General features: G+C 41.6%; 3 protein-coding genes across 3 annotated transcripts; 1 reads left to right on the top strand and 2 right to left on the bottom strand.

Annotated features, from left to right (window-relative positions):
• Positions 1–506: 506 nt before the first annotated feature.
• LOC128436875 (claudin-9-like) lies at positions 507–1,286 on the bottom strand. The gene has a single exon (XM_053418779.1). It carries the CDS (start codon positions 1,284–1,286, stop codon positions 618–620), a length of 669 nt encoding a protein of 222 aa, XP_053274754.1. The 3' UTR covers positions 507–617.
• Positions 1,287–3,312: 2,026 nt separating this feature from the next.
• LOC128436802 (GTPase IMAP family member 9) lies at positions 3,313–7,640 on the top strand. Its single transcript, XM_053418664.1, has 2 exons — positions 3,313–3,470; positions 6,745–7,640. Exons 1-2 carry the CDS (start codon positions 3,446–3,448, stop codon positions 7,557–7,559), a joined length of 840 nt encoding a protein of 279 aa, XP_053274639.1. The 5' UTR covers positions 3,313–3,445; the 3' UTR covers positions 7,560–7,640.
• Positions 7,641–8,283: 643 nt separating this feature from the next.
• LOC128436809 (GTPase IMAP family member 7) lies at positions 8,284–13,593 on the bottom strand. Its single transcript, XM_053418675.1, has 3 exons — positions 12,579–13,593; positions 12,314–12,385; positions 8,284–10,927 (listed from the first exon to the last, which is right to left on the bottom strand). The coding sequence occupies exons 1-3, from the start codon at positions 12,586–12,588 to the stop codon at positions 9,996–9,998; spliced, it is 1,014 nt and encodes a 337-aa protein (XP_053274650.1). The 5' UTR covers positions 12,589–13,593; the 3' UTR covers positions 8,284–9,995.
• Between the last annotated feature and the right edge of the window lie 53 nt (positions 13,594–13,646).

Below are 13,646 nucleotides of genomic sequence, written 5' to 3' on the forward strand. Positions count from 1 at the left end.
AGTGTTTAAACTCATATCAAACAGGGCACAGAAAACCACAAAAAAACAAAAACTGTAAACAAGAACAAAAGAATAAACCAATAAGAAAGGGTTGAAATATAAGAGTAAATTTGCCTTGAAATATTAAAAAGTGCAGAACAAGTAAATAAACAAGCACCACACTGCCCACTCATATTCAGAGAAAACACCAGCACACACAGATGTACCATGTACACTGGCCTTCTGTACACAGACCGCCCACACACACACACACGCACATACACACACACAAACACAAGCAGAGGCAGAGTGGAATTTAAGAAATGTAAGTCACACACAATTGTAATTATCAAAATATCTACAATCCTCCCACAATCCACTTCTACTCCCACACTGACACAAAGCCTTTAATGAATGTTTATTCTATTACAAACCTGTTGCTATGAAGTTAATCATGTGAAAAGTATAATGAAATACACATTATAACTTAAACAAACTCAGCTGGATCATATAACACATATAACACATTACAGGCTCATAATCCCCTTGTATGTCGTGTTGTTGCAGTTTCTAGAAGTTTGCCTGACGAGGACATGACCTCTGAGTTTGATCATAACTCGCATGTCCAATAAATGATCTCATACAAACGATTTTTCCGGTTGCTTCCCCTCTCCTGCTGCCCCAGTATGTGGGTTGTCCTTTGTCGCTCCACCTAAAACAGGCAGCACCCTTCCTCCTGGTGGAGAAGACCCAACGTGCAGCAGCGAGCCCCCCACCAGGAGCAGCAGACTGGCCCCCCAGCCGAGGTACAACGCCGGTCCCAGCTCTCTCTTTAGGGGAGCTGCAACGTTTGGGTCATAGAAGTCCCTGATGATGGCATGGGCCGTCCAACAGATGGGTATCAAGTAGGCAAGGCCAGCCACGAGGAAGAGCACCCCTGATAACCTGGCCAGCCGAGCCTTGGAGGCCTGGTTAGCATCGCCCATGCAGTGAGTGCACTTGGCCCCAGCGACCCCAAGCATGAGGGCCAGAAGGCAGAGGAGCAGGGAGAGGACGGTGAGGCCCCGGGCCGCCTGGCCGGATGAGGGCAGGGCCAGGGTGGAGTCATAGGTCTTACACTGGATCTGGCCTGTGGTCTGCGACAGGCAGTTCATCCACAGTCCCTCCCACAGCACCTGGGCGATCACCAGCTCTCCGCCCACGAAGGCAGACACACGCCACAGCGGAGCGGCGCACACCAACGCCCCGAACACCCAACCCAGCACGGTTAGAATCAGGCCCAGCAGCTGGAGACCTGTTGATGCCATGATCAGTGAAGACACTTTAGAAGAAAATCCAGATGCTTGTCTTGTCCTTTGTCTCGTCTGAGGAATTGCCTGAGAGTTTAGTGAATAAAGTAAATAAACATCCGGTCAATTATTCAGTGAGATGTGGGTTTTTGAGATTGATTCTCTTCTTTTCCTCAGTATCCTTCCCCGTTTAACACATAAATATGTAATGATGACATTGTTTTCAGCTTATTCATTTACTAAACTTAGAAATTTTATAATACAGCATAGGTAATAATTCAAATCATTTAAAAATGTATTAAACATATAATGTTGAAATTCAATAATAAGATATATGAATAAATATCAGCCTTAAATCTGGTCCAGGTGTGATGGTTTTCATCAAAGATATTTACCAATAAATTCAAAATTTCCAACAAAACTCAAGGAAACTTACTTTTCCACCAGACGTCCACTGATTGTCGGAGTGTCGCTGATCCTTTGTGCGTTTGTTGGCTGTACAGTCGTGTGATGCGACTTAGTTGGTGGCTTTCTTCTGTTATGACTGGACAGCTTGTCTCTCTGGATGTCATACGCAGGGGTGTGGGAGGCCAGCGCTCAGTAATACTGCATTCTAAATACATATACACACACACACACACACACACACACGCACGCACATAGATAGAAATGCAAAAAATGACAGCACAAGGACACTTTGTTTCAGACATTGTTGATTGCGACCATGTTGTCAATTGTTGGTGTTGAATTTGACAGATTGAGGCAAAGGATGAAAAGCAGAAGGACAAAGTCGATTAGAGGCATATAGATATTGACTATACTGACTATTTTGACCATAGCCTTTAAATAAAGATGGATGATGAGTATCCACTTAGTCCCACCATGAAGAAATGAAGCCAAAAATATCTAATAAAGGAACGCTACCATCTTGGCAGTAGTGATTAGGGGATGTAGTGACCTATCTCAGTCTCAGGACTTTTATAACATCAATTAAAACCAAATCTACTTGAACATTTTACAGATGAATAAACACCACTGCGATAAGAACTACATACAATAACCATCTTTGAGAAATAATTATTTCCATCCATGTCCCATTCCTCTAATAACATGGGGGCCGGATTTATGACCTGTGCTGCAGCCAGCCACCAGGGGACGATCAAGATACGTCGGCTTCACCTTTGGGGAGCCGTCCTACCGTCCATCTTTATTTACAGTCTATGGTTTTGACAGTAACCAACCACTAGATGGTGATAGAGTAACTGCCACCATTTCCACATTGTTTGAGGCACTTGGAGTTTGCACATTGCAGAAGAAGGCATGCTGGGAACTCGCTCCCTGACAAGTCTGTCTCTAAGCAGAGAGTTTGAAAGTTAAAAAAAAAAGTGTCTCTGATTGATGCAATGCAGGCTGAGCAGTAAAACAGGTCGAGCTTCTTTACCGACTTCCTGAAAGTTTCAGCTCTTCAACAGTTAAAACAAAGGGAGTTTCATTTTTTTAGCCGATGTTCCCTTTGGTGTCCCCTCCAGGAATTGCTCTTGAGGGATTTTGCTGAGGAATTTCTCTGTTTATGTCATTTGTGTAATCTCACTTACAAACACACAAACCAACCAACAAACAAATAATTTGAGTTACATGTTTGAGGCCAATCATTCTTCTTCCACCACATTTTCTCTTGAACATTCAATGAACCTGCACTTTTGCCTTTGTGAAAATAACCCAAAATATAAAACACATTTTTCAGGTGACAAGCTTGACATCTGATCCCCTGTATTTATTATTAACTTTATAAGATCAGGTCAAGTGTCAGGGCTGTGTTTCAGGCTGTGTGTGTGTGTGTGTGTGTGTGTGTGTGTGTGTGTGTGTGTGTGTGTGTGTCTGTGTGTGTGTGTGTGTGTGTGTGTGTGTGTGTGTGTGTGTGTCTGTTTTAAAACTGAGATTAGGACAGATTATTTGCCACGTCTCTAGTCTATCAAACTGGTCAATAATTTTATCAAGAGCTTTTTTATAAGTTGTGGTTTCGTTTCTCCAGAAAAAGGTGTGGTGCAGGAAAAAAAGGGGGAGGAGGAATAACGCAAACCACAAACAAGTACAGATGTACTGTGATCTGTGCGGCTGAGAAACCACTTACAGCTTCTGTGTTTCGAATTCAGCTTTTACCGTCTCTCCTCCAACACATGATGCCTTTACACACAACCAAAGGTGAGTTAAATCAGGAGAGACTTGATTTCCAATTTACCAATATTTATTTTTACAACCGCACGAAAGAAATGTGAATGTTTTACAGTCTTTGGCATTTTAGACCCCTGTGAGATGTCATCAGGATTAGAATGGGGTGGAGCAGAGCATCGAGCAGGAATACCCTCCGGGGTCTAGACACTGGTGGTGGTTTATCAGTCAACGTTTGTTTGGAAGGCACATATTATGCTTGTTGACTCGCTGAGTGTGACATCCTCTGCTCTCAACCCTCACAAGGGTAAGGAAAAACTACAAAAAACCTTGACAGGGAAAAATGTAGAAACCTCAGGAAGAGCCGTATGTGAGGGATCCCTCTTCCAGGATGGACAGAAGTGCAATGGATGCCACGAGTAATAACTATATTGTCAGGCAGTCTTGCAGATTTTTAGTCTGTTATCAGCTGCCACCATGATCGGGTACCGCTATAATCCTCGATCCGTTGACATGATCCATGATCAGTTGAGGTCGGGATCCGGATGAGGTGATGAATATCCTTCAAGACTGTAGGAGAATGGGGTGGAGGAGGGGTTGCGCTAGTCGCTGAATGAAGGCTGACTGAAGAAGAGAGGAGAAGGGATTTTTAAATGGTTGACAGCTGCCCGACCTGATTGAATATTTAGGACACCCAAAATCAGCTGATCACTATGCAGGTTAAGTCCTCTGTTGGGCGTTCCTGGATGTTTAGGAACGCCCACGATCAGCTGATCGTCCGCAGGTTAAGTCTTCCTTACTGAACTTAGGCTATAGCTTAATTTTAGTATGAAATGAGCAAGGGCGTAGGATTATATAGGGACGGTAGGGTCCCGACCCTACCAAAATCCAGCCTCTACTGTGTAGTCCCTACCAATAATACACCCGCTGTCCGTATTGTTTAGGCAATAATTATAGTACACAAAGGGTTAAAAATCAGTCTCTGATAGAAGTCCCGCCTCTAAACAACTATCGCGCTTTGATTGGCTGTAGCGGTTTCCCGCAAACCTATATTCAACCTGATTGGCCGTCCCCGCTGTCACTCCATCTGCTTGTTAAAAAAAAAAAAAGCTACCGGCAACTTGCTAGACCCAGACAGGAGGAGCAACAGGACGCCTCAGTGCATAGCTAATATCTGCATCTGCGAGTGTAAGTTCTGCCTTCGGTCACGTCAGCGATACGGATTTTAATATCAGTGATGTCATTTGCAGTAACACTTAAATTTGTGTGTGTTTTATGCTTGTGCGTGCGCGCGCTGTGCGTGCATGTGTGCGTGTGTGTGTGTGTAGGATGTCGAAGAAACGAAAACTGGACATAAGAGACTTCTTTAGAAGTCAAGGTGTAAGTTAATTAAAAGGTTATATATTTTAGAGCCATAACAATACTGATATTGATTATTAGTCAGCATAGGCTATAATGCCAAAGAGATCCGCATTTTAAGGTATAGGCCTACCATTATTTTCATGTTTTATTTGTGTGGAAAGGGAGCAATGGTTTAAAAAAAAATTTTGGGATAAATAAACATTAATTAAATTTAATAACCTTTATTTTCCTTCAAGGTTTCCCTCTCATTTACAGTAACAACAAGCACATTGCAGATGCTCATGTGATTTTATACATATATATTTTGGGGGAATAAAACATAATAATTGTTATAATAATATTAATCCTTACAGTGGGTGCATGAGCTTGGCACATTAAACAAGCAATCAGGAAAATTCAAGAACATATTTTCCAAAGCCATAAGTTCAGAGGTACCATTAAAATCACTCAGACCACTTTGTCCAACCAGGTGGACAGAGCGGTGCTGTCTCAGTATGAACGTGTTTTGTCTAGCTTGGAGGAGATGGCATCAAGTGGGTCAAACACAGGCATGAGAGCAAATGGTCTGCGTGAGAGGTTTGAGAAAGGGAAAACAGTACTTGGTCTTTGTCTGGCATTAGAAGTGATAGAGGAGCTGGAGTGTCTGAACACATCCCTTCAAAAAAGGACTGAAACTGTTGCAGGTATGAGAAGTGCCATACAGTGTGTGAAATCTACTGTACATGCCAAAAGAAATAAGGAGAGCTTTCATGAGGTTTTTGAGAAAGCAGTGGCTATGGTTGACTCCCTTGGGATTGAGCCCATTCAGATTCCTCACCAAAGAAAGCCACCAAAACGATTCACGAGTGAAGCAAGCCAGCACATCCCCAAGTCAGCAGAGGAGCATTATAGAACAGAGTTCTATAAAATGCTTGATAGTGTGCACATTCAGTTTGAGGAGAGGTTCAACCAACCAGATCTAAATGTCTTGCAAAAGCTGGAGGAAACTCTCCTTACTGGAGAAGTGAATGACATTGTAGATCAGTACCCAGAGCTGAACAGGGACATACTAAAGGTCCAACTAGCCATGTTTAGGTCCAAATACACTGTCAAATCTAGTGTTGAAGTGGCAGAAATAATGAGAGGATTGACAGTTGAAGTGAGAGGTCTGTTTGATCAGGTTGAGTCCCTTATCAGGCTGCTTTTAGTCATACCAGTTGCATCAGCTGAGGCTGAAAGAAGTTTCAGTGCTCTCAGGAGGCTTAAAACATGGCTGAGAACCACCATGACTCAAGTCAGATTGAACAATCTTGCAGTGTGCCATGTCCATCAGGAGACACTGGACAACATTGACCTTAAAGAAATCTATCAGCAGTTCATTTCTGTTACAGAAAGACGTAGGCATGTGTTTGGTTCTTTCAAATAGGAAGAGCACAATGGACACTAATCTGTGTATATGTTAGTATTAGTGATTCCTGGCTGATGACCCTGCAGCTGGCTCATGGGCACTGGAGGAAGAAATGCCCAGCAGGAAATTAAACTGACCTGTACATTTAGTGATACACCTGTTGTTGTATTATTTCAAAAATATTTATTTACAATGTTGTTGATGTTGTTTACAGTTGCACCAGAGTAAAGTTGAAAACTCTTCTAAGTTGACTCATTTTCTTTCATTAGTTGCTTTAACCTATAACATTACAGAATGCATATTCTCTTTTGATATTCAGATATGCATTAAAAACATGTTAATTAAGCCGATTTATTGATTTTTTTTTCAATTATCATTGCGAATACAAAAAAAACCTATCAACTTTAGGAAGCACTTTCATATCCCACGGACCCCACCAATGTCCAAATCAAACCTACTCCCTTGGAAATGAGTGTTGAGTGATATATGCAGTTTTTGACCTTTGAGCTGACCCCAAATCCACTGTTTCCGAACTGTTTCTCTGTCTTTCTTCCACAGACGTCAGCTCTCCAGATGTCAGCAACCTGAGGATTGTTCTGCTGGGGAAGACTGGATCAGGAAAGAGCTCCACAGGCAACACCATCCTGGGACTACACAAGTTTGAGACAAAGCCCCTCTCTCTGTCATCTGTGACAGCTCTGTGCAAAAAGGAAACACGGCATTTTGATGACAGAACCGTGAGTGTTATTGACACCCCCGGGATCTTTGATACATCGATGACAGACCTCGAGCTGAAAGGTGAAATAGAGAATGGTATTGCACTGTCTCTCCCAGGACCCCATATCTTCCTGCTAGTGATGAGATTGGATGCACGGTTCACAGAGGAAGAGAAGAGTGCTGTGAATTGGATCAAGGAACACTTTGGTGAGGAAGCCAACAAGTATACGATGGTGCTTTTCACTAGGGGTGATGATCTCAGAGGAGGGTCAGTTGAGGGCGTTTTAGCCGAATGTCCTGAACTCAAGGAGCTCATCGGTGACTGCAAAGCTGGCTACATGGTGTTCGACAACACATGCATGCAAAATCGCACTCAGGTGGCTGATCTCTTTGAAAAAATAGACAAGACAGTGCAATTGAATGGAAGCTATTACACCAGCAGCATCTACCAAGAGGTGCAGAAAAAGAGGAGAAACGAGGAGTGGTGGAAGACGTGCGGAGAAAGAGTGAAGACTGTCAGCGGTCCCCTGCTGTCGGCAGCAGTGGGTGCGGCTGTAGCATCAGAGGGACTTGTCTTTCCAGCATTGTCAGCATTAACGATCGTAGGAGCTGCTCAAGTCATGTGGGGGTGGCTCAAACCTAAACCTAAACCCTAACCTGAGCATAAACCTAAACCTAAATAACTTTTGTAACTTTTCTGTTTGATTTGTAAAAGTCGAATAAAGGTTAAAAACGTGTCTTTTGGTTTGGTTCATGTCAATATCACAGCATGAAAGGAAGATGAGATTCAGAGGGACTTCAACAAACCCGCTGAAGTAGGTGCTGCATGTGGAGCAATGTAAGTATAACAACACACTCTGCTGCCAAGATGCAGAACTCATACATTTAAAAAGTAATTTATCCCTGCTGCCATCAGAATTCAAAATGACTCACTGTGATATCTGGAAACTTGAACCTTGAACAAACAATCACTCAAATTCACACCTATTGTCAATTTAGAGTCTTAACTTAACCTATTCCTTCATTCTGTGTGACGATGCAAACCACTGCTAAACCATGCCACCAGGTTAAAACATATAATTTATATATAAATGTATAAATATTAAGCATCAGTGTCACAAATACTGAATACTTTATATGACTAATACGTACAATTTTGACTACTGGCTATCTGACCCAGCCCACATGTCTACTCTGGCCATCCAATTGGTCAACTTTCTTCTGTCCCATTTAAATCTTCAAATCAATGTTATCTCATTCGCCTGAGAATCAAAATCTTTCTGAATTGTTGGTTGGACACAGGGATGGGTTTAAAACATATTCTCTGATTTAAATGTATCTTTATTTGAATTATCCAATTCACACACACACACACACACATTAAGGAAAAAAGTTTAGTTTTTTGGTGCTGCCTTTAGTGATGTCGAAAAACAAAGCTCCATATGACTTCCTTCAAGATCCACCTTGGACTGTTTTCTACTCCAAGTTATAAAACAATTATTAAGTTTTTACTCCAGAATCATTAAAACTGATCTTCAGTGAAGCGTTGAATTGCAGGATCGTTCGTTCAGAGCTTATTTACTGGAAACATGGCCTGTGACTGGAACTCGTCACCTTCATGTGTGCTTCCGCAAAGGCATAAAAAAAAGTACGGTGGCCCTAGTCTGTGTGAGTCAGTTCAACCCTAGCTGAGCCAAATGTTACATATTTATTCAAGAATAGTTTTTGTTGACAGAGCCAGAGAATCCAATTTATTTATTGTTTTCGGATATGTGTTTTTTTAATTTATTTATGTTTTATTTCTTGAGGATATTTTTTAACTCTAATTCATGTCAGACTGTATATTCCTAAGAATTTAAACTTCCTTGTTCTTTGTAAGGGTTAATATTATATGCGATAATATTATCATTATATCAGTTGTATGAAATGGTTTAAAAATTATGACCATAATATGATCACAATCATTTCTGGGACAACATATCTCCCAACAGAATTTGTTATCATGACAGGCCTACCTTAATATTGGGGTGGGGCCCAAATCAATCTATTAGAATGTTTTTACTATCAACAAACAATGTTTGTTGCAAGACTTATTCTGCCACACTCTGTTGAGAATGCTTCCTCACCTAAATGTGATCGGTCAGCAGACGTTCACCATTGTCTCATTTCCTTCAGGGAAGTGAGCTCATACTGTTACTAATAATAAACGTGAGGCAAACAACAGCACATCATCAGTTAAATATGTGTGCATAGCTTGTTGGGACATAAACACATATTTTCTTACATTATTTATTTATGAATCAATCTGCTACTCACAAGCCCCCCAAAAATATGTCTCAGTACAACTTAGGATGCAGGTTTCATTTATAAACTCCAAACAGTAAAAGAGTGAAAAGAAAACAAAGATGCTGGGTTTCATACCGTTTGTTTACTGTCAGCACTAAACTCACATTGCTCTGTTATTCTTATTCGTCAAAACTTAAATATCCTGTCAGCAGAGATCAGAAAAGGCCAAAACAACATCATTCAGTAACATTCTCAACAGTATATAGTCGTGTCTATTCACTAAGGCTACATCCATACTTATATGTTTTTCATTTCCCTATCAGTTTTAATCCCTGTCCATCGTTACAAGTCTGAAATGGCAAATCACGTGACCACACACATACACTGACGTGCACATGCTGCTGTAAACAGATTGCTTGAGTAACAGCTCATCTTCTACACATGTAAGCAAGTGTAGCATTATAACTTAATTTCACAGCACAATGGCTGTTAGCAAAGACAACAGGGTCAGCAACACTTTTAATCTACCAACCATCTTGTGTTAAACACTGGTAGCCGAGGCTAACTGCGGCTGCTTTTATCCGGAAGGGGGTCACGTGATAGGAGATTGACAAATCAGCAAAGGCTATGCTAGGCTTTGCATGAAAAAACCCAATCAACAAGCCCTTGTGAGTGTCTTAGTCATGCAGTAATGTGGAGTTTATTCAAAAGAAAACATAGTAGTGTGGATGTAGCCCAAAACTATTATTCCATGTCACATACTGCAGACAGATGAATGAGTCCTTGTTGCTATTGCCTCCGCTACGTTAAGCTGGAAAAGATGTTTTGGATTTGCATCTTATGCCCTTCCATATGCTAAGGGCAGCGAAACCACACAACATCCCCAGCACAAGCACAGGAGCTCCCAGAGCCAGGGCCACGGTGGTGTTAGCACCCACTGCTATCACCACGCCGGCCAACACCAACATGACCGCGGCGGCCGAAGCCACGCGTATGTTCTTCTTTTTGACCCTTTTCTCCTTTTGTCTCTCTTTCTCTTTCTTCTCCCTCTCTTCATCCCACATTTTCCTCTCCTCCTTGATCTTCTCCTCCTCTTCCTGTATCTTCTGCAACTCCTCTTCTCTCAGCTTCCTCTGGGCCTTTTCATACATCTCATTAGTGTAGTGTTTACCGCCGTTATCCTGAATCATTTCCTTGATCATGGTGATCAACTCAGTGACCTGTAGGCGGTCGTCTGCGTCGTTGTTGTTGAAGGCATGGTATCTGCGGCCAAATGTAATCGAGAGTCTCCGTAGCTCCTTGCACTCCTTCAGAGCATTGTCGGCCTTAGCCTGGTCTTTACATGTAAACAGCATGATAGTGTACATAGAGGCGTCGTCTCCAAAGTTATTCTGGATCCACTTCACAGCATTTCTTTCCTCCTCGGTGAACCTCACGCCAAGCCTGATCACCAGCAGGAAGGCGTGAGGGCCGGGCACCGACATCGTGGCGCATTCCTCTATTCTGGTTTTCAACTCTTCCTCTGTGATGCCGGTATCAAACAGACCGGGAGTGTCAATCACCTGGACCACAGTGCCATCCATTTCCACGCTCTGTGTCTCGCAGTGTTTGGTCACAGACACAGGGCTCGGGTCCTCTTTGAAGGCTGCTCTCCCGAGGATGGTGTTTCCTGTTGCGCTCTTCCCTGATCCTGTCTTGCCGACCAGGACGATCCTCAGGCCTCCAGACAAATCCGGAGCTGTAACAGCAGAAGCAAAGATAATGGGAAATTATTTTTGTTGCATGAATATACCCCTTGTACCAATAGAATTGAATGAAAAAAAACACTCTGGCTGTTTTTTGTTTTTTTTCTCTCTCTAAAGGTATGTTTACGAGATTTTCACCACTAGTAGTGTCATAGAGCATAGCGGTGTTTGGTTAACCAGTCAAGCTGCTGACACAGAACACGGAAATCCTCCATAGACCAGACTCGATTCGGTTCGGTTCGGCCTACTTGGTCTACAAAGCCCACAGAGGCTGCCATTTGGTGGAACAAGAACTACAGACACGTCGACCAACTGTTGACCAATTGGCTGTGAATGCACTCAAAGTAAAGCCCAGTAGTTATTAAACAAGTAGAATGGATTCAGTTCATTTTGGAAGCACTATGCCATGTTTCTATCTGCTTTCACTTGACAACAAACAGCTACAAATACACACACACACACACACACCACAAAAGAATGTTGTTGAGGCTGTTGAACTGATTTGAATGTAAGGCTAACCACTTTTGAATGATGCATGGACACTCCTTAGTCCAAACAACTACTTCTCCCACTCTACAGACTGTGTGGTTTGAATGCACAATTACTGCCAATATGATCCCGGTGGCCAACTGTGGGACTGCAACATAAAAATAACCATCCGCAGACCAGGAATCATTATAAAAGTGAAAAAATTTAAATTTGCAAACCTCAAATAGTAAACAATAAATTTTGTATGTTGCACTTTTAAAACTTGTGATATGATATTTTTTCCAAATCCTAGAAAAGGTATATTAATGTTTGTTATGACATCACAATGTGAAGTCAGTGTTAAGAGTGATGCCATGTGAATGGGGCCGGTGGGAGGAAACACATGTGGTGGACCACAATACATGACTTTCATTCAAATTATAATGCCACATCTTGCAGTCCAGTATCCAACATTAACGAGAAACACTAAATGTAAAGCATAAATTAGGGCAGATGGGCAACTGGAACCAGAATCTGTTTCCAAACCAGTTTTTGATACTAAGCACTGTATTTTTTTAGTTTATTAATAACCTGGGGACACTCGTAACTGCACTTCTCTCATTATAAAATGCACAAATCAATAAATAATAACATGACTGTGCTGATAACTGTAATAACTAACTAACAAGCCATCTAAACACCTCAAAGAGTCATCTCGTACTACTATAGAGAAGAATAAACCCCATGGAGATTATACTGATCTAAAAGCAACGATAGACCAGAAACTTTAATAAAGCCATTAAATTCATTACTGAAGCCTTCATAAAACAATACTAGAAAGTGGTCAACATACGTATGACAGTATGAGCATTTACTGAGATTTCATGAGGAGAGACAATGAATGAACTTACCGTCGACATTATTGAGACCACACCCGTCAGACCGAGGTGGAGATTTCTGCCTCTTTTCTCGCAGGGGTATTTCTGCCAAATGAAATTACACCAATGTGACACAGACGACAAATATTATTCCCTGACATTATAATCGATGTCTTTATTTTTTTCTGCTGCTCTTATTTGTCTCTTTCCAGTAACACAGAACAAGTTTACATCTCATAATAATCAGAGGAGGGTCACAGTGTTATTTTCAAACATTAGATCAGATAGGTTGTCTTACCTTCAGCCATTACTTTAGATTAATCCCTTCCAGTTCCCAGGTGGCCAACTGTGCTGCTCCAGGCCGCTGTTGTGGACTCAGACCTGCTCCTCTGCTCCACTTTCTGGGAAACCTCTGGAACCTGGCCGGTACTCGGGGGGCTTCCTATTTCCTTGTATTGTCTTTAGTTTACATATAGAATGTGCATCCCAAGAGGAACTGGCGGCAGCTCTCTAAATATGCTGCATGTGATGGTGCACGAATGGCTATTATATTTTTAAAAAGTACAAGTGGAGAACAGCATTCAAGCTCTGTAACTGATAAATATTTGGTGGTCTTACTATAACCACAAAATGAAGCCAGGCTGTCGATAAGGGACAGAAACAATAAAACCTCTAGAGTGCATCACATCCTCCCATTGTTGATGTCTCCTCCCATGAAAACCAAAGGGTTTTGATTCCATCTGCCCGACCTGAATATAACCTATTAAAAATCCACATTGAATTAATCTGTAGGGTTCCAACTAATACTGGAAATATAATGGATAAGCTTGTCATAGGTGGATTTTCTGCCCTGGAAAAAAAAATGGATATTTATTTTTTCAACACAGATTTTTCAAATATGGTTGATTTTAGGTGTTCAGAGAAATCCCAGTCTGACTTTCTATGTGTAACAAGAGGCTATAGTCTGTATTTGTCAGATACACGTTTATTCTTACGACTCTACCTATCACTTTAGTGTAAGATAATGCAAACCATCTAGATTGGAAATGAATGGAAAGAGAAGTCAAATGAAGTTAAGACATAGTTTCATTGGTCCATATAGAGAAAGTGATGTTCCCCTAAATTCCAATAACAGGTTAGATGTTACTGTGAGTCAGAAAAAACTTGTTTCAGGTTTAGCCATCACATTTTGCCTCTTCCAAATCTTCCTCATCACATGTCCCACAATTAAGTAAACATATCCATGGCACAATTAAAACCAGCATCCAAGTGCTCCACTTATTGACATTCGAAGACATGAGGAGTAATGGACTCCTGTGCCGCAGAAAACAATGCCATTCATTTCTGCCTTCTCTCTCATCCTCTC

The sequence above is a fragment of the Pleuronectes platessa genome, chromosome 3, assembly GCF_947347685.1.
Source record: "Pleuronectes platessa chromosome 3, fPlePla1.1, whole genome shotgun sequence".
Lineage (NCBI taxonomy): Eukaryota > Metazoa > Chordata > Actinopteri > Pleuronectiformes > Pleuronectidae > Pleuronectes > Pleuronectes platessa.

Coding starts and splice junctions, on each gene's coding strand:
- LOC128436875 (XM_053418779.1), bottom strand. CDS start 1,286: ATGGCATCAACAGGTCTCCAGCTGCTGGGCCTGATTCTAACCGTGCTG.
- LOC128436802 (XM_053418664.1), top strand. CDS start 3,446: ATGATGCCTTTACACACAACCAAAG. Junction 3,471..6,744: donor GCCTTTACACACAACCAAAG/GTGAGTTAAATC, acceptor TTTCTTCCACAG/ACGTCAGCTCTCCAGATGTC.
- LOC128436809 (XM_053418675.1), bottom strand. Junction 10,928..12,313: donor TGGTCTCAATAATGTCGACG/GTAAGTTCATTC, acceptor CTGCTGTTACAG/CTCCGGATTTGTCTGGAGGC.